General features: G+C 40.2%; 1 protein-coding gene across 1 annotated transcript in view; it reads left to right on the forward strand.

The window, feature by feature from the left end:
- The first annotated feature begins 3003 nt into the window (after positions 1-3003).
- MAMDC2 (MAM domain containing 2) overlaps positions 3004-20484 on the forward strand; it is a 1373080-nt gene continuing 1355599 nt past the window's right edge. Inside the window, exon 1 of the mRNA XM_044064367.1 lies at positions 3004-3485. Coding sequence (XP_043920302.1) covers positions 3416-3485 — 70 coding nt within the window. The 5' untranslated portion in view covers positions 3004-3415. The remainder of the gene's footprint in view (positions 3486-20484) is intronic.

A 20484-nucleotide genomic window follows, 5' to 3' on the forward strand; every position in this document is an offset into this window, starting at 1 on the left:
ACATTATTATAATCTTTTGTTATTATTTTCATTTTCTTCAAAATCAAGCATCTGCTGCATACACAGGTGGCTATTTTTAGGTAAGGTAAGCATGCTGTTTATATATGTTGACAGCAAATATGTTCTATTCAGTTTTGTCTAAGTCTGACATTGGAAGAGTAAAATGGAGGTGACTGTCTTTTGGGGTGTGGAGGCATGCTGTTTGTAAATTTGACATCAGCAGCTTGAAATATGACTGGGCATTTCTGCCTTAATTTTTAACCTTGATTTAACCTCGTGGGATACACAGAAAGTGACAGCCTATTTTGACGTGTTAAGGGGGTTATGGGGCAAGTACTATTTCTATGTATGATATATATATATACATATATGTATATATATATATATATATATATATATATATATATATATATATATATATATATATATATATATATATATATATATATATATATACACACACACACACATATATATATATATATATATATATATATATATATATATATATATATATATATGTATGTGTGTATGTATGTATCCTCACAAGCATTTGTCTTCTTGCTTTATTGCGAACTGGTGTTTTGTCAGTTTTGAGCATTAAAACTTGTATGCAACTTATTTCTTTCAGGAAATAAAAATGTAGGACTGCATTTCTTTTCCATACTCATGCACCTCAGAAAATCTATAAATCCATGACATTTGGGTGCATAGCAGCCCCCATACCCCAGCTTACTTTAGTTATTACATTGTAGTCTTAGTTAGTTAGGACGGAAGCAGGAAAAAGCAAAGCTGAAGAGTAAGACTAAATTTCTTCCATGGTCATGTTTTCTGTTCAGGCAATCACTGGATGAAAAAGGTTGTTTAGAAAATTCTAAAATGCTCCTCAAAGCATCTAGAACCCCCATGGCTTCTGGGGACCTAGTGGCTCTGAATCCCTTAACTCAATACAGTTATTTATAGTTATTATACTGTACTTGTGGTTACTTAGGATGTGCTGAAAGGATGCAAGAACAAAATACAGTTACAGAGCAAGACAAAATTTATTACTTTGATAATAGTTTTTGTTCAAGAAGTTGATGAATGAGAAAGGTAATTTAAAATGTAAAATGCACTTCAGAGCGTCTAGAACCTTTGTGGCTTAATACAGTAGTTTCCTTCACAGTTATCAGAGTGTATGTTGGATGAATAAACCAGGATGGGTTGGTCAGCCATGGAGGGGGGGGGGGTGGTGACATGGAGCCTTTTTCCCTAGAGTGCCAGTTTATTTAAGGTCAGCACTGGGTATACACAGTCAAACTGAATGTAACTGATGGGGATTGAGACCATCTGTGGATACAAGTGACTCAACCCTTCTGTTGTTTGACCATAGTTAAACAGTCACTGACTTAGCTTGGCAGAAGCAATGCCACATAATATAAGCCATTTACAAAAATCACCATAAAACTATTTCTACTTGGCTTATGGATGGCTGTGCATGTGTGTGTGTGTGTGTGTGTGTGGGGGGGGGGGGGGGGGGGTGCAGTATACTTAAGTAACACATTGACCATAATTTATTTTACTTTCTGTTACAAATACAGCATTGTACACAAGACTTGACTATTTCTGCCATTCTAGACAGAGAGAGTGTGTGTATGTGAAAGCAGTGCCAATATGTGTGGGCATGTGTGAAAAATAATTTCACACATTTTTTCTGTGGATACGCATTATTGGTGGGGGCACATACATAACTACAACTATACCTAGGGTTACCACCTGTCCCACTTTGCGAGGGACAGTTCCTCTTTGGGCAGTTGTGTCCTGACAAAAAATATTAAAAATGGCAAATGTCCTGAGATTGTAGGACATAATTATGTCCTATATTGTATGTAATAGTTGCATAAAACAGTTATTCTGTATCTGAAATACCTAAATGTTATAAGAAACAGAATAAGCAACTAAAATGCTACAAGAATAAGCTATTATTTAGGCAAAAAAGTTAAGTTATATCCTTTGTACTGACCATGGGTATGGGTCAGCCTGCAAAATCTGATGTTTGTCCCGAAAATGTCCCACTTTGGCCATTTGAAAAGGTGGCAACCCTAAACCATACCTAGCAACTAGGGTGGGGAGAAGGGGGCAGTTGCTCTGACCACAAACTGTTAGGGGCACAATAAATTTGACAACTTTTATTTTCATCTTCAGCTTGGGGAACTTGGCTGCAGATGTATCTGGAGTACTGCCTTGACATAGCTACAACTTTGTGCATAATTTTTCTGGCTAGAAGTTAAAAAGTTAAACAGTAATTATCTTTTTAAAATAAGGCATATAACACATCACAGAACATTTTGATTCTCAGATCCTCTTGGGGATTGCACAGACTCCCGCCCACCAGCTGTTAACCTCAGACATTGCCAGAATAAGAGAATGTGAATTAATAATATACATCTTCTGAAATAAAAAAAAAGTCTCGCTCTCTCTCTAAATATTGTCATTATTTATTCAGTGTAATTCACCGGGTTTTTCTTCAAATGTTAACAGTTTTGGGGGATTAATTCAGCCAGAGATAAATTTTCAGCCAAAATCGGGGACGTTGAGAATTACGCATCCAGTATAAAGCCGTCCCTGAGTGGGAAAACATTAAAAGGGTCGCCTTGGCAAAGGTGGTTGTGATTGAGATGCTAGGAGGACGGAAACTGACATCATCTCCTTCAACTTCTAGCAGCGAACAGACAAAATGTCTCTTGCTTACTGAGTGCATGTTAAGCGACTCTGCCATGTGTTAGAAACAGCTTTTTTTGTCTTCTATCAAGCAATTCCTTAATAAGCTTACACTAGTCGGCTGGAAAATACAAGTGTGCATTTCATCCATGCATGCTGCAGGCATGACTACTAAGTGAAATTATTTTTCACGCTACTTCACACAATCACAATAATTGTAACTCCTCCCACCAAACTTTTAAAAATGTCAATCTTTAAAGAACTACGCGGTTTGTAGTATAGTGTAATCCGTATCTTTCATTTAGGATCTATGTCTCTTCACTGCTAATGTTTTGTCTTCACAAGCAACACAACCAATAAGGTTGAACTCTTTCCTTTGGTCACACCTTCTCAGCATGCGGTTATTTGAGAAAGGCTTACATTTTCCCAAGTATTGAACTTCACTTGATGTGCTTCGAGGGGTACAAGTTACAACTAATTGGGCATTGTTCTCCGGTATTCTCCTTTTCCGCTTGTCTATCATGACAATTTACTAACCACACTTTTTCGCCTTCATTTGGACGGGATGTGTTGCACTTCTGAGAGTTAGGCTTTTTTTTACACATACATACGTGTATTTCAGATTTTAAACTCTCACCTTTGCCATTGGGGACAGTGCTAGAAGACTCTGGATCACAGGTTTTGGACAGCCGTTAAGCAATTACCGTAACGTAATATGAGTCCCATCGTGAAGGTCTTATTAGTATTACAACTGTACGTAACGTTTACATGTGTTGCAAATGAAGGTAAGCCCTAAAAGTTCTCATGGCACCTGCCAAAATGTTTTTGTTTCTCATATTGGGACAACACACTTGTGCGGTTCACAACGGCGCAACTGTACCAACAGCTTATTATTATTTCTGTATATTTAAAATAAGGAAAATTATGTCTGTAATCTCTGTGTTTATAATAATTAAATTATTTGCTGAACAAGATAAAAATCAAAACGCGGGAATACCATTTTTGAACTATTGTACAACAGTAATCCCCTCTTTTAGAAGTGCACTGCAGATGCAGTACCACGGGACTGTTGGTGTATCCTATATTTGTATTAAAACATTACACAAAATGCCATGTACTACAAAGAAAATAAATGTTTATTATGAATGAGGCATCATTTTCATAAGGTTTGCGAAACAAATTGCAAGTATTAGAAACACTTTTACCAACTGTTTGTACAGAGATGTATGTTGAATGTGTTGCATCTATAGACTGTCTTCTGAGAGTTAAGGCTTTTTTTTTTTTTTGCACATACATACATACGTATATACAATTATAGTCTTCATTCGAAATGGTTAAAAAGTCAATAAGTAGTCCAGGTATTTTCTGTAACATGTTAACATGATTGTGTCTACCCTTCTTAGTTGATCCTCTCTGGAAAATGTTTTCATCTGGGTAGCAGTTTCATTTGTAAATAGTTGCCTAGGAAATTGACAGGTCTCCTTACCTACAGCTGTGTTTAGAAGTAGTTAATGCAGTTGAATGACAGCAATTTGGCCGGGTAAATGGTTAGCAGATTTTTGCAGCTTGTTAACTAGAAAACATTCACAAAATCTTGGATGGCTTTCCTTGCATGCTGCATTACTCTGTGATAGTGTTAATGACTGCACATATGGAAGGCTGTAATTTAGTTAAGAAAAAATAACCCTTTAAAAGTACGAAGCGCTGTTCAATGAACTGCCCACTATTCAGATTTTTTCCTAGAAGGTTTTCCAGGAAAATCCTCATTTGTGAGTATATGAGAAGGTAGATGAGTCAGTGAGATGGTGAGGTGTATCCTGTTTCTTTACTAGTAGAGAATATTTAAAGCGGTGTGGTCAGAAACAGTCATTACATTCCCAAACATAATTTAGTCTGGAAGCAGAAGTAAGACATTCCATGGTTTGCTTACTGTTATTATCTCCACCGTCATGCGGTAATATGATGAGCTAGCATAATTAATGTACTGCCTCATAACATGCCTACCAATCTAGGTCAAAAATAACTTTGGCATTGTTGCATGCCTACTGTAACTGTTAAAGTCATGCAGTATGAAAGCTGTCTGTGGGGCTTTGTGGACAAATAATTGTTTGTCTTACAACCCTTTCTAGAATATATTTCATGTCAAGTTGCATAATCAGAAACAATTATAAACTATAAATACATTGCAATACACAGGAAATGTATAGACCCTAACCTGACCATTAAATTCTGAAATTATTTCACATGGTGTAGAGCAACATAACCCAGCAGTGATGCAGAGGCACATTCAGACATCAGGGATATATTACAGATGGATTTTTTTGCAACTTTAGAATCTGAAGATTTTGCTAAACCTGAAATTGTGAACTATCTCATGGTTTTATATTCCGTAATATACCAGTAGAGCATCCTGGGTTCATATGGCCAAGAAAGCATGCAGTTTATACAGTAATGTAATTCAGAAGGAATTACCATGCCTACTTAGGTTCACAGGTAGGTACTAGGCTATCTGCCCGAAGGCATTTATAAACCTAGCTGGAATGTGTTGGCTTTCGCCACCCCCTTAGATTAGTTCCCTGTGCTTCTGTCCAGCAGAGCAATTGAAGCAATCCCTGGGGTAAAGCAATTGAAGCAATCCCTGGGGTAAACTTTCTGTTTCCCATCCACTCGTCAAGGTTTCTCTTGAAGAGGGTTAGCGAGGAGCTCTGCCTAATGTAGATTGGAATCTTGTTCCAGAGCATGGGAAGTCTCTGGGATAGGAATCTATCCCTCCAGCATGTCCTATTTATGGTTGTGGTGAGGTTTAGATCCCTGAAGCTTGTGGCTCGAGGGGATATGGTTTTCTTTAGGTGGAGCATGTCCATCAATTCTGGGTTGGACACGACCTTGTATGTCAGGCAGAGGTCAACTCTGTGTAGGCGATATGCAACTGAGTACAGCTGGAGTTTCTTTAGTTGAGCTGCATAGGGCATCTGCTTGAGGCCAGTGATCCTCTTGGTGAGGAACTTCTGTGGTCTTTCCAGTTGTTGCAGGTGTCTTGTAAGGTACATCCCAAATGAGGCATTGGTCTCTATGATGGGTCTGATGAGTGATGCGTAGAGGAGCCCAATGACCTCTTTCGATCTGGATGCAAACCCTTTTGTGATTAGGTGTGCCACATAGAAGGATTTTCTAACCACTTTGGCAATGTGATTATCAAAGGAGCGGTTACTATCTACTTGGGTCCCCAGATCCCTTATTACGTCTTCCGTATTTAGGGGGCTACCACCTATGTGGTAGTTTGTGTGTACTTTGTTTTTTCCAAAGGGGATGACTATGCACTTTGGCATTTAGCTTGAGACCATGGTTTTGACACCAGGTATCTGTCTCAATGAGACCCTTTTGGAGGATGTCTGTGTCAGCCGGAGAGTTAATTATTGCCCTTAGTTTGCAGTCGTCTCCGAACTTGGTGAGCCATAGTCCTCCTTTGCTTGCCTGTACCTCTGAGAAGTATAAGCCGAATAGGAGGGGTCCTAGGACTGAGGCCTGGGGAACGCCACTTGTAACCGGTTTAGAATCAGACCTAGCTCCTGCAACTCTTACCATGTGAGTTCTGTCCGTGAGCCAGTTGGCAGCCCATCTCGTGATGTAGAGGTTTATGTTCAGGCTGGTGAACTTGTCTATAATACCTGAGTGGGGAATGGTGTTGAAGGCCTTTGCAAGGTCTAGGTAGGCTGTGTGGACCACCTTTCCCTTGTCTATAGCCTTGGTAACTGTCTCAAAGAAGTCCACCAGGTTTAGGAGGCATGATCTGCCCTTAACAAAGCCGAACTGGGTTGGGTCCAGTGTTTGGAGGTTTCCAATGTCCCTGTTAATGGGATCCATGATGATGCGCTCCATAGCTTTGCAGACCCAGCTAGTCGGGCTTATAGGGCGATAGTTCCCAGGGTCCGTTGCGGCTCCACCTTTGTGGAGCGGAATAACTGTTGCTGTGCGTCACTCTGTGGGCACATAGCCTGTGGAGAGGCTGAGTTTAAACAGTGTGTTTAGGTGAGGGGTTAGTTCATCTTTGAGCTCGTGTAAGACGCAGCCTGGAACACCGTCCGGTCCCATTGATGCTGTGTTTTTGGCTTTGGAGAGGGCTGTTTTAACCCGAGTGTCCATGATTTCAGGGGCACTACATTCTCCTGGTATAGTTATGGGCCCTTTTGGGGGTGAAGTTTGCACTGAACCTGTCTGCCAGGATGTTGGCTATATCGGTCGGTTCAGTGTATTTTGTGCCATTCTGCACTAACTCCGAGCAGATCTGAGAATTACCACTTAGATTCTTGACATAGCTAAAGAATGCCTTGTGGTTATCTTTGGAGTCCATGGCAATTTTTCATTCGTAGCTAACCTTGGATGATTTTATGAGGGAACGTAGTTTCTTGCTGATACTGATCAGGGATGTCTTCCCTTCTTGGGATTTTATTCTTTTCTGTACTAGTTTCCTTCTTCTATTGTATAGCTTGTTTATGGCAGGGGTCCACCAGACTGATTTCCTTTTCTTGGAGGAGTGAGTCTTGGTTTTTGTTTGGGATAGCATGATCCATGCATTCTTGTAGGTGCCCGTAGAGTGCATTAGTAAAGGATTTTACAGGTTGGACAGCGTTATTCTTTAGCATGGGGGATTTGAAACTTTCCACCTTGGTCTTAAGTAACGTGAAGTTTGCTTTTGAAAAGTTTTTCATGGTGGTTTCTTTGACCGGGGGTGGTGGCGGAATGTGGATATCCAGAATGATTAGTTTATGGTCAGATCTAACCAGCGAGGGGTTGACCTCCAGTGTGGAACACTGGTCGCCCATGTTGGTGATGACCAGGTCCAGTATGTTGTCACCTCTGGTGGGGGTGTTAACCAGTTGATCCAGGGCATTTGAGTTTATAAATTCTAGGAAATGTTGGGCCAGTGAGTTTGTACTTGAGTTGTTCTCCCAATTAATGTTTGGATAATTGAAATCGCCCAATATCAGGGTGTTTGGTAGGACCTTTATGTTTCCCAGTGTTTCCAGGAATGTGGAGTGGGGGTCCTGGGACATGGTGGGTGATCTGTAGCAAGCTATTATTTGAATAGCAGTTTTGCCCATTGTTAGTTGCATGTGGATGATCTCTGAAGCATCGTGCTGTGCCACTAACCTGGAGGTGTGGGTATCCTTGATGAATATGGATACTCCCCCGCCTTTTGTATTTCGGTCTGGGTTTTGTGGCCGAAATGTATGGTATGAGTTGTAGCCTGGTAGTGGCTGGGTTGCTCTCTGGAGCCCTAAACCAGGTTTCTGTTACTGCACATATATCAATTTTCTCCATACTGAGGAGTGCCTCGAGTGCGTGCATTTTGAGGTTTAGACTTCTGGCATTGAGCAGCATTACCCTCAGTTTTTTGTTACTTGTGCTATTTACAGTGGTGGGTTTGTCTTTTGAGCCTTGCCTAAAAAAGGCACTATGGGGGTGGCAAGAGCCTTGGCCAGAATTCGAAAGCCTAAGGGTGACCGGTGCAAGCAGTCTCTAGCAAAGCAGAGTGGTTTGTCGAGCATGTCATCCCAGACTGACAGACACTGGACCCCCTTTGAATGACACCAGAAGCTTAGCCAATTGTTGAAATTTATAATTTTTTCTCTATACCGTGGTATCATTCTTGGTGAGGGCAGGATGCTACTAAGGGTCAGGGTAATACCAGCCTGGGCTATGTGATCAGAAAGCTCCTCCATGTCTCTTTTCATGTAGTCCACGGGAGGTACGGCTCAGGTCATTCACACCAACATGGACAATGACAGAGTCATATTTGTACTTGTTCTGGAGTGACCTGAGTGCTTGTGTTATGTGGTGGATCCTGGTACCTGACAAGCAACTAACCGTAACCTTCTCCTTGTTCAGCCTAGTGAGTGGGATTCAGTGTGCCTGACTATAGAGTCTCCTATTACTAGTGTGTTTGGTATGTTATTTTGCCTTAAGGGCTGTGATTGTGTGGCACACTGGTTTTGTGAAGTATGTGTTTCATGGTTTGTGTTGGGGGGTGGAGGTTACTTGGATGTCTGCTTTGGAGGTCTCTGTTGCTTTTGCAGATTTTTATTTAGAGCCTCCGCGTATGTTTTTGTGTATTTATGTGTGTTTTTTGCCAGTGCTGGTTTCATAGGTCGATGTGAGACTGGTGGTGTGATGCAAGTAATTCCCTTCTCCTCTTGACTGCCTGGTCCAGTCTTGGGTTGAGAGAGCTTAGCCTCCAGTTTGGCAGTATAACTGCATCTCTCGCATGTATTAGTGTTTGGTGGAAGGAGGAGAGGCTTGTCTGTGTACATGAGGCAAATGTAACATTGCCTCAAAATGCCCAGATTCACTAGTTGGACTGGAGAGTACACCTGAAACTGCCCTTTGGACATGCCTGGATAGGTACAGTGAACTGTTTTACTGATTGGCTGTTAAGGCCGAATAGAGAGCCTTGTCCTTCTCTACATTATAGGGGGGTCTAGTGCTAAGGTTTATTAGTGCTTGCTATGTGTTTTGGGCAAGTGCAGGGATGAGAAGTGAATGATTTGAGTGCTTAAGTTGAAAGTTTGTCTAGTTCCAAGTGAAAAATTGAGTAGACTTTGTGGAGCCAGGAATAGTTATACCTTAGCTAACCAGCACTGCCCGGCGTGCAAAACAGCGCAAATACAGGTTTTATAGCAGGAAAATGAAAGAGATAGAAATTAGCCCAAAATGGCCGATAAACTACTAATTACTGGGCTGAAACCACTCCTCCAGGGACAGATAGGCTGCTCAAAGCTCCCTCTCTCACAGTGAACAGAGAAACTTCCTTCTATATAAGTAAGGTATGGACAAACACAGAAACTTGTAACACAGCCCTGAATTTAGCACTAACCTGAAAACTGGACTAAACTAGCTTAGAAAGGTGGGTAAACAAGTATTTATTTATTTTTTTTCAGAAAATAAAGCAGATACAATAAAAAAAAACACTTTTTAAATGCACAGAAATGGCTATCACACGAGTGTGTAGCCTACAATAGTTAAACAGGTAATTTAAACACAAAAACGACTTTGTTAAAGTGCAGGCAGTAAAATAAGTACAATATGTAGCTGAAACAAGCTTTTTAAATCACAGAAACTCTAGAAAATCGGCGTTTTAGGCGGAAATAGCTAAAGGCAGCAAGAAAATGCAGAAAAATGATACTCAATCACTCCAAAGTCTCTCTCTTGTCTCTCTGCTGCTGTAGAATTCTGCAGGGCACCTGGCAGGAGCTTGCTGAGCTGTATACTAGCACAAAAACCTTGCAAATGTGGGTTTTATAGCAGGGAAATGAAAGAGAGAAATTAGCCCAAAATGGCCAATAAACTACTAATTTCTGGGCTGAAACCACTCCTCCAGTATGAGAGAAGAGATTTAGCCCTCTTCATAGGAGACTTGAGCCTAGCCCAATTTCCTAGGTGGTCCAAGCACTGTCTGGTTAAGTGACTTGATAAAGGTCATGCTATAGAGAAAATTAGGATTGACTGAGAGAATAAAACCTTCTACCAAAGGAACTACAGGTCACAGCCTTAACTCTGTGCAGTCATGTCTTTCACATTTATTTTCTAATGTCAGAATGCTGTCCTGTATTTCCAGTAGTGCTCTTAATGTGTGAAGCAATGGACTTGTGTTTCTGGCACCACAGTACTTTTTGTATTGCAGTAGAGTTTTGTCAACATGTGGATAAGCCAGCAGGCAATGAAACTATTTTGTGTAAATATTTCAGCAGTGCAAAAGAAGGAAATACAACAGCCATATAGAAATGTAAGATGAATAGCTTGTGAGCCACCATGGATTTTTCTGTGTAAGGCTTCATAAAAGCCTGCTGCTGAATTGGTGCTGTGTAAACTAAAAACAGATGTATAAACTTCATTTTAATGCTGAGGTAGGATTTATACAGGATTATTATTTCCTAGGCAGCTTGGCTTCTGTGGTGTAAGGATATTTGTGTACTTTTAAAAAATATGGTTTTAAAGCCAGTGAGATTTGTTCCATCCTGGTATTCACTTGTGTCTTTTGTTCATTTAACTGGGTTCTAAACTGTATATAATTGTCACTTTAAGTCTGGATTACAGATGTATTATCACTGTTGGCCTAGAATATAACAGACTGTCTTCTCTGCTTACTAGTATACATTACTTTAATTCCTAATAAGTGTGTCCAGTGCCATTGGATTAACAGGTATAATCTGTGTCAGTGGTTCATGTAGTACCCTTGTCTTTGATACTGATCAGAAGACAGTGGGTTTTATTCCCACACCAAGTGCTTGCATTAATTTATCAAATACTGACACTGCAGTGCAGCTTATGACGGGAGGCCCTGCATTCCACTGTGTGCTCTCCTTTGGTTGAGATATTAAATTGTGGCCCCATCTGCCTGAGTTGGTGGTAGCTCAGGTAGATGTGAAAGATTCCACTGCATTTATTGAAAAGAGTAGGGGAGTTTCCTCGTGTCCTGGTCAGATTTCCGCTAGTTTGTATGAGTATCACCTTGGGTCTCCCCTGAAAAAGATGTAGCAGTATAGTGGGGCTAACCTGGTCAACCTGCATAAATAAATAAAGTCACTTCTATGTTTTCCAGTAGGCAGTTTTCTTAGCTACAGAGACTTACAGTCTTATAGTTTACCTGGGATCACCACAGAAGGTTATTTTCATATTTATTTTATTTATTTATTCTGTACATTGACTACCAGATGCAGCAAAATGGCATTGTGTCTTGAAGGGCTATGGGCTTCACGATTTCCATTACCTCCCCTGCCTATTATCTCTAACTCTAAGCCTGCTTGAGGACTTCTTTAATTCAGTAGTCCTGTTATATTCCCAAATTATTAATTTCAGTCTTGGAACTTCTGTGTTAAGATAATAAGCAAAGAATTATTGTGCAAAAATGTTTGCTTCAAAGCTTTGGAGAACTGCTGTATTCTGATATCATGCAACACATTTACTTAATTCCATAATGGCGATCTTCTTGATTTGGTAAGAGTAGAGGAGTATACAATAAGTTGCGTGTGCTGAGTAACCACATCTTTTGAATGAATGCTCCCAAAAAACTGAATATAAGTAACAAGTGCATGGGGTGAGGGTGGGGCAGCATTATAGGTTATAGCAGAGCAGCTATACATTGTCAACCTTGGGACACAGAGAGACACTGTAGGAAAGCCTTTCAGAGATGGTGCTACATCATATGCATGTATTCTTCAAGAATTAATCTAGCTGGTCATAAAGTTACTGATGTGGCAAGCACAAAAGTACTTCTAGTAACATGGAGAATAGTCTAGAGAAGCACTCGCTATGTAGATGAGGTCTATGACTTATCCAGTGAATGTCGTTCTAGATTCTGCTCACTGGTTTTGGTGGTCTGTCAACATTTGCAGTGCCTTTACAGTATGATGGGCAGGCACAGCTGACATAAACAGAAAAAAATGCTGATGTAAGCTTGTAAACCACATTTCTGCTTATGCGTCACATCGGAGCCATGTAGGAGCAGTAGCTGGCTTACACTTGAATACTGGAATGTGGGCCACTTGACCATTTCCTTGCAGTAAAGTGCAAGTCTGCAGAGACTGAGAGCAAGAGTCAGAACCAGCACAATGCACTGCACCAAGTATGAGGACCTACTGTAACAGTAAGGAATCACAACGCTGTGTGAAAGACAGAACAGCAGTGAACATTGTATGCCACTCATGCAATGTAGCATGCAGGTGTGGCCAATGGCATGGAAGTAGGATTCAGCACCCTGAAAGTGGGGCTTAGCATTAGTAGAAGGTGTCAGGAGAACCTGTTCAGAAACTGCTAATGTGCAAAGTTTAGAATGTGTACATTTAAAATAAGAGGAGGACTACAGAAGATGATCCTTCATGCCTGGTGCTCATCATTTAAATTGGGTTCTGTGTGACTGTTGTGGTAGCTGCTTGGAGGTCTGTAATAAATCATGATGGTTTTATGCCAGGTCCACAGTGAAAAGTTACAGCACCCAGGCAACATTTTTACATCCAAGACCCATCCGCTGTTGGATATGAGCCAAACCTTGTGCAGTGCAAACCCCTTAATACTCCCATTTCTTTTCCTGTTGAAGGAGGATTTCACAGAATGTAGCAGTGTGTCACCACCCTTGCTGCTCTGTTGTTCATCATCTTATTATGTATTTAAAGAATGGACTGTAGTGCTTTGGGAGGGTTGATATCTATCTTCTGACTGTCAAGGGTTTTAGCTGTAGGTGTGTTTCATCACCAGATATGTGAAACTCAGAAGACCTATATTGATTGGACCCTCACTTCAGGACAAACGGCCTTCACCTCGGATAGCTTTTTGGGCGGTGGATAAATCTGGTGGAATTTCCCATTTCTGAGGAGGCAGTGATGGAAGCAGATGGTAGATTTTGATTTGTTCCAATAGAGAAGGTCATTGGAGTTATTAAACAGCTCTGTTATGGTAAGACTGTATGGACAAATGACATCTGGCAGGAAATGCTGCAGTAACTGGAAATTTTGGGGAGTGCTGTGGTTAATGCACCTTTTCAGTGTTTTGTGGAGACATTTATAGACTAGCAAATTGGGGTAGTGGTTCTCATTTTCAGACAGGAGAGGAAGATGAATGTTCCAGTTATAGAAGCATCCAGTTTTCCAGCCCTCCCAGGAAAGTATGTGGTAGGATTCTGGAAAGGAGGCTTCGCTCAGTAGTATAACCTCTGATTCAGGAAGAGCAATGTGGATTCCATCCTCACCATGGAACAGTGGATTAGCTCTGTATGTTTTGCACAGACATTTGAGGGATATCTGGTTGTTTCTGATACTGTCTACATGTGTTTTATGACACTGAGAGAAGAATATGACTGTGTCCAGGAAGGTCTTGTGGGACGTGCTGTAAGACTATGGGTTCTCAGGGCCACCGCCGCATGCTGGTTGGTCCCCGTATTTGGGGAGTGAGGTATGCAACTGCATTCTTGGTATCAAGTCAAGCATATATCTTATTGGTAACCTGACAGCTGGATGCCTGCAACTTCGGTGAGACTCATTCCTGTAAAATGGTTCCACTGAAATTTGTTTCCTCAATGTTGTGTGACTGGCAAGAGTATGTATATATTATATGTTATGAGAGTGTGTGGGGTTCCCTGTTTTAACTTTGGTTTACTGGAAGTGATTTTCAGCTGAACCATTTTACAGGAATGAGACTTGCTGAAGTTGTTGTGGGTGAGTTAACACATGTCCTGTCTGTCTTCTCTCTCCTCTCCATGATTTTCATGGACAAGATGTCCAGGTCCAGCCAAGGTCTGGACACTTTTTTTGGGGGGATGTAAGTGGCACACTTGTTGTTTGTAAATGATTATATTTTATTACTGTGAAGCAGTTGTTCTCTTCAGTGTGCACTGGAGAGTTTCATGGATGATTGTGAAGCTGTACTGAAAATCAGCATCCCCAAATTAAAGGTCATGGTTCAGTCCTGAAAAATTAAAGGTCATGGTTCAGTCCTGAAAAAAGTTAATTTTCCAATGTAAGTGAGGGGGAAGCAACTACTTCAGATGAAGAAGTGACTAGAGGTAATAGCTTGGGGTCTTTTCACAGGTGGAGGCAGGCATTATTGGACAGCTGAGGTGATTAATAGAAAATCAAAGGGAAATTGATCAGCAGCAATACTGCATACATTGTGCTGACCTGTAGAAGTAAAGTGAGAGCTTCATCATTGGATGAAAACTTGAATTTACAAACTATCTGTCTCCATAGTCACTTGTTATGAGGATTGGGTAGTGACTGAAATGAAGAGCTTGTGGTACAAGCATCAGGAAATGAGATTCTTTTGCAGTTAAGCTTGGCTCTCACTCCTCTTGGCAGATTGAGGAACTTGCCAGACTGGGAAGATTTCTGAGTATGCTCACTGCTGTCATTTGGGTGCCTAGCCAAATCACTTCCTCTTTTTGCCTTACCATTTCTATCCATCTGTCTCCGTGGTGATGGTTGTCATTTATGACATTGGTTTTGTATATAGTGCCACAGTATTTCATTGCTGAGCTTTGCTGCTGCATGCACAACTATGATCTGTGTATGGCTTATTGAAGGGTTTTGTGATCCCTTGATATTCTTTTTTGCAGTACATTCAGATGGTATTTTCTTTCTACAGTATTTTTCCTCTGACTTGGGTAAACATGTGAGCATTCTTGTTGCATGTTTCCATGGCTGCAGCTTGGTGGGACTAGCCCTGGATATTAGCTTCCTGCATTGAGAGGTGTATAATGGATCATTTCTACATTCAACAGTCTGTGATAATCTGACTGGCACATTATATATTCTCCATCTTGTCAGGATTATTCCTGTGTTTTTCTTTTCACCTTCTGTGCAGCACAGGTTGTGTTGGTGTACTTCTGTATCTATTTCCTTGCATGTTAGTGGCTGTTGTGTTTTACACAGAACAACTTTGATGTTTATCTTTCTGAAACCATGTTTAATTCGGAACCAAGAGCTGGACACATTACTCCTGAAGAAATTTTAGCGCATGCCTGTGTTTTGCTTTACCTTTCCACAGGTACAAAACTACATTGAATTGTTTCAAGAAATATCTGTTATCTAGCCTTTGTACGTGTTGTCTAAAGACAGAATATACAAAGGAATGTTGTCTCTCACAAAGATGTGAAGGATATATTAAATGTAGGCAAACTAAAATGTAATGAAAGAATGCCAGTGCTTGTTTGCTGTTGTGTATTTGTAAATGATGATTTTCTAATGCTGTTTGAAGTAAAAACTGCTACTCCGATTTCATCTGCAGTTCTCCTGTCAGGAAGGACAGAAGTAATGCTCGTACTAACGTGAATCTCCAAAACACACAAAATGCACCTTATCAGATTGCTGCTGCCTTTGTCTCTCTTCGTGTGTATTAAGCTAGAAAGAATTGCTTGTGAAGCAGAAGCAATCATTCTTATTAAGTACAGAGAAATGGCAGAACAATCTTTGCACTTACATGTGAGGTCACATTCTCTCATGAGTACACCACTGTTTCATTACTTGCACATTCTCTGGCATTTCACCAAAGGAGAGAGCAAGAGATAGATGACTGAAGCATTTAGGGCTACGAGGTGGATGAAAAATAGCCTACAACAAACAGCTTGCCAAAATACTGACTCAAAAAGCAGTACAAGCCATGAAACAGACTTTTGAAAGGGAATATTAGATACTTGGAAATACTGTTTTTCCATCTGTCTGGAACTCTGTCAGATAAATTCCTAGAGGGAGTGTTGAAAGCAAATGCTGTTCATGGATTAGTGTTGTGAAGATGCACTTTGGGCGTTTGCTGGACATTAACATCAAATTCTAGACATAGACTGGGGGAATGCCTATACTTTTTAACTATACTCACTATATCATTTCCTAAATAGGCATTTACCACTGTGTATGGGCATAAGAGGCATAGTTGCGTGGCTGAACATTACACCCCCTAAGTCATTTTGTGTTTTTTTTTTTTTTTTTTAATTTTATTTATGCAGCATGCATGTACTGGGTGTATAGACTGATCAATTGAACTTGGCATTACCAGAACTGGAAGCAACATCTTGTAATAGCTGTAGTAGAAGATATTCAGAATGCAGTAGCCACACAAAAATGAAAAGGAAAGACGAGAGGAAGAGGTTGAATGTCTAAATTATTAGATGACTACACAGCAATGCATTAAGGCATGTCACATATTTGCACGTTAAGAAAAGATGATGCTTATCGGTGAATTTGCATAAATGCCAGTTTTGTGAAAATACTGGTTAGTGTTACTAAATTGTTTCGTTTCAGTGATGCATGATGGCTCACTATATCACTGTGCATTGTCAATGTTATTCTTTTCTGAGGTACAGCTGTCATGTGTGCAGTTGTGTCTGTGTCCTTTACCAATGTCTCACAGTTTGGCAGATGTCTTGTGCCTGATCTGTGTTAGTAGATTCTTGACAAATATTTTTGTGCATTTGTCTCACTCACTGAGGAATAGCTTAAAAACTGAATTGATGTGTTTAGTGGCTTCTAAAAACCCTTAGCATGATAAAATGTATTTCAGCCATTTAGACCAGTGGGATTGGTGGGGTGGGGGGTTGCTTTCAATTTACAAAAAAAGCATCACATGTATGCAAAGTCATATGGGAGATCCATGCTCCATTTTAGAACATTTGTTGTTCTTCATTTGGCCCATTTGTTCTAGAAGCTAAGAACCAAAGAGAAGGACATCATACTATAGCCATTACAGGGATATTTTATTTATGTAGGAGAATAAAGCATGGATGCAGAATGATCCTTCTCTAACTGGGGGTAGAGATTGCAATGATGCAGCATATGTGCTCTCATAGTATTACTAAGAATTTAAAGGTAGCTAAGTCTCTTGTGACAGTTCCTCTTGCCAGTACCTACCCTTAGGTTATGCCCCCCTTTGTCCAAGATGGTTGGCCAGTCAAGCTTGGGTTGAATTTTTATGTGCCTATCCAGTCATCTAGGACTAGTTTGAAGGATGATAGCGTATCACATTCTTTAATCTGCGGGGAGAGACTGTCCCAGAAGTGGGGGAGAGACTTGTGAGTGGTCTAATCAGTACTGAATATAAGGAAACAACGAGGCTTTAAATGTGGATGATATTTCCTTGGCAAGTATTTTCTGACTGCAGTTATCACATGATGCTCAAAAGAGAAGGACTTAACCCATGATCCAAGGTTTCTAACAGCATTTTTATTTTGAAGTGAGGTTGTCTACGTTTTATACTTGGGGGGGGGGAGGGGGTGTGTGTGTGTGCAGTGAATTTGATAATACCGCATTTTTTTTACATTTAATTTGAGACCATTTTCAGTACATCAGTTATTTACACATTTAAGTCCTTGCTGAAGGGTTAGGGTATCAGATGGAGACCTGGCATCAAGTCCCTGTTAGCAGTTGCCTGCAAATTTAGCCAGATATCTTGGTGTCCAATCAGAAGATCAGAGAAATTAAATGATGCAAAAGAGGAATCCCAACATTGACCCCTGCTGGTTACCATCTCCCTAAACCAAAAATATCAGCACAGGTAGAAAAACCTTGGAGGATATACAGATAATTATAAATAAAAAGTATGAAATAAGCAATTTATTGATGACCCAAAACATTTTAACTTGGGTTTTTGGAGAAATATCTATGAAGATCCTTTGGAACATAACAAAGATGCTGAATGGATAGAAGAAATAAAAGAAAGAAATTCAAATGTACAGGATATGAAATGGGATAAAGTAATGGCCAGAGAAATTGAAACAAAGTTAAGAAAAACTCCTCTAACTGGAAAACCCCAGGCCCAAATACAGTAACTAATTTCTGGCTAAATTCCACTGTATTCAGCATTCATCAGACCTGTCAATGAGTAGAATGCCCCCTTTGGTATGTACCTAACCAGGCATATCCAACAATTGGAGTGTCCACAGAGGTTCCTCACAAAAAGAATACAGGGTGTAAGTAAAATGTCCTAGGCAGACCGCCTCAAGGCCCTATCCCAGTATTCTGTCTCCTACAGGCTTTTGAGGGGAGATCTATGCCTGGTATGCAGGGTATTGTCAGACCCCACTCTGAATGACCTGTATATCCAGAAAACAAATTATCTGTTCTAAAGACTTAAAACATTGCCTGTGATATAAATAGGATCTGCTGTAAAGACAGGTAGGTATCCCAGAGACAACCCATCTATGGAACAGGCTCCCCATCCATGTGAAGCAGTTCCTCCCTAACTCAATTCAAGTGCAACTTGGACAATTGGATGGGGAGCAAGAAATTCATCCTTGGTGTGGCACCTATGTCTCTAATGAACACAGGCAACCTGTAAATGCTTCATCATCTTCCAGGCACCTGCTTGTAAATGTTTCATCTCCCAAACCCCTGCATACACTTATCGAGGGTATCAGAACTTGTCAGAGATTTGGGATGCATGGCTAGGCTTAAAAAGGCCCTTGGTCATTAGCTTAGTAAACACATATGAACCTATGAATCAAATGATTTATAAAAAGCGGTGTGTACCAAGACTATATATTACCTGTTCTGAAGGAGGTATGAACCTCCTCAAAATTGATTACATGTATAGATCTGCAGTCGTAGGACTATACATATCCGCTGACCTCACAAAACCTAAACATAGTGAAAGTTTTTTAAAACATGAGGTGAATAAGTCTAAGATACCTTCCTTCCCTAGTTTAGCAGAAGCATATCTGTGTCAAGCGGGAATGGAAATCAAACCAGTAGTAGATAAAAATCAGGGAGCAACTGAATGTGCTAAAAACAAAAGAAAGTATATAAGATGAAGGATCAGATGAGAAGGCAAGAAATGTGGAAAATGTGTAAATATAGTTGCAGGTACAGAAAACTCTTGTAACAAACTCCTTTTGATCATAATCGAATGCAGGAATGGTTAAGGAAAGGTGAATTTGAACCAAAAGATGAAAGATTAATATTGGCAGCCTGAGATAGTGGTCTACGTATGCTTTGGTTTACAAAGTCCATCGAACATGTGTGAGAAACAGACAAATGTAGGTTTTGTAAAACAGAATTGGAAACAGTCGCACATCTTGTTGCTGGTTGTGCTATACTAATGGCAGGAGGACTGTATACTGAATGGCATAATAATATGGCCAGACTGTTTTCACTGGGGTTTGTGCAAACATAATATTAAAGTGGCTGAAAAAGATTGCAAACATGAGCCACAAAGCATTATAGAAAATGATTGTTTATATCGCTTGGCATCACCCATTACCAATACTTCAAAAAATAGATGTAAGAGAACTAGATATAGTTGTTCATGAAAAGAACACAAAAGTAGCATCGATCATTGAAATTTCTACACCCACTGATTACAGTGCCTTACATACAGGGAGAGACAGTCATAAAATACCAGGATTTGCAGGCAGAAGCAAGTGCAATGTAGAAGAAAGATATGCAAACAGTTCCAATAGTAATAGCAGCAACAGGTCTTATAAAAAAAGAATTTACAATTGTACATAGATACGTTACCGAACTCCGTATGAATTGCTGAAGGAGTCGATTTTGGGCACATTGCGGGTGCTGCAACTTCTGGCTATCCTCAACGATTGAAACAGTAGCAGTTTCATGAATTTAATTCATATTTTGAAGTAGGAATGGAATCCATTCCTTTCATGGTATTAGAAGAAACCAAAAAGACTTGGAGAAATGTTGCACAGCATGTTGTGTTTCTGAACCCCCCCCCCCCCATAAGTCCCTCTATCTTTTTGCAGATAAATATTGGTATGTGAGATTCATGTGGCAGCTAGAATAGTGCACTTCAGGGGCTTTTGGGTGTTGATTATTTTACAAACATCATGTTTGATGAATTTATTTAAGAATATTTAAACACTATGTCCATCTTCACCTTTGTTTTTTCTGGTGATGTGCAAAGTTACACAATAGGCAGCCTTCTAATGAATGTTTGATAGATGCAGTGTTCTATATCTCACCTCTTTCTATGTCTCATTTGTTTAACTCCTCCTTTTCTTTGTTAATCTAGCCCCACTGCATTAGACTGTATTATTTTTTGACTGTCTTTTACCCTGTATGGTTTAGCGGTAGACATTTCATAGCAGTACAGACTGTGTTCGAATGATAGTGTATGGACACTAGGCTGAAATACCCAATACTATGGATACTGATTTTAGTGAAGCAGTCTCACAGACAGGGCCAGCCTTAAGCCAGTTTGACCAATTTGGCCTAATAGGGTCCCTCTCCCTCAGTGGGCCCCACACTAGTCTATGACATGGGTCATTATAGGTTCATAGGTGTTTACTAG

The sequence above is a fragment of the Protopterus annectens genome, chromosome 2.part2 (assembly GCF_019279795.1).
Source record: "Protopterus annectens isolate FY-2018-M chromosome 2.part2, PAN1.0, whole genome shotgun sequence".
NCBI classification, from domain to species: Eukaryota; Metazoa; Chordata; order Ceratodontiformes; family Protopteridae; genus Protopterus; species Protopterus annectens.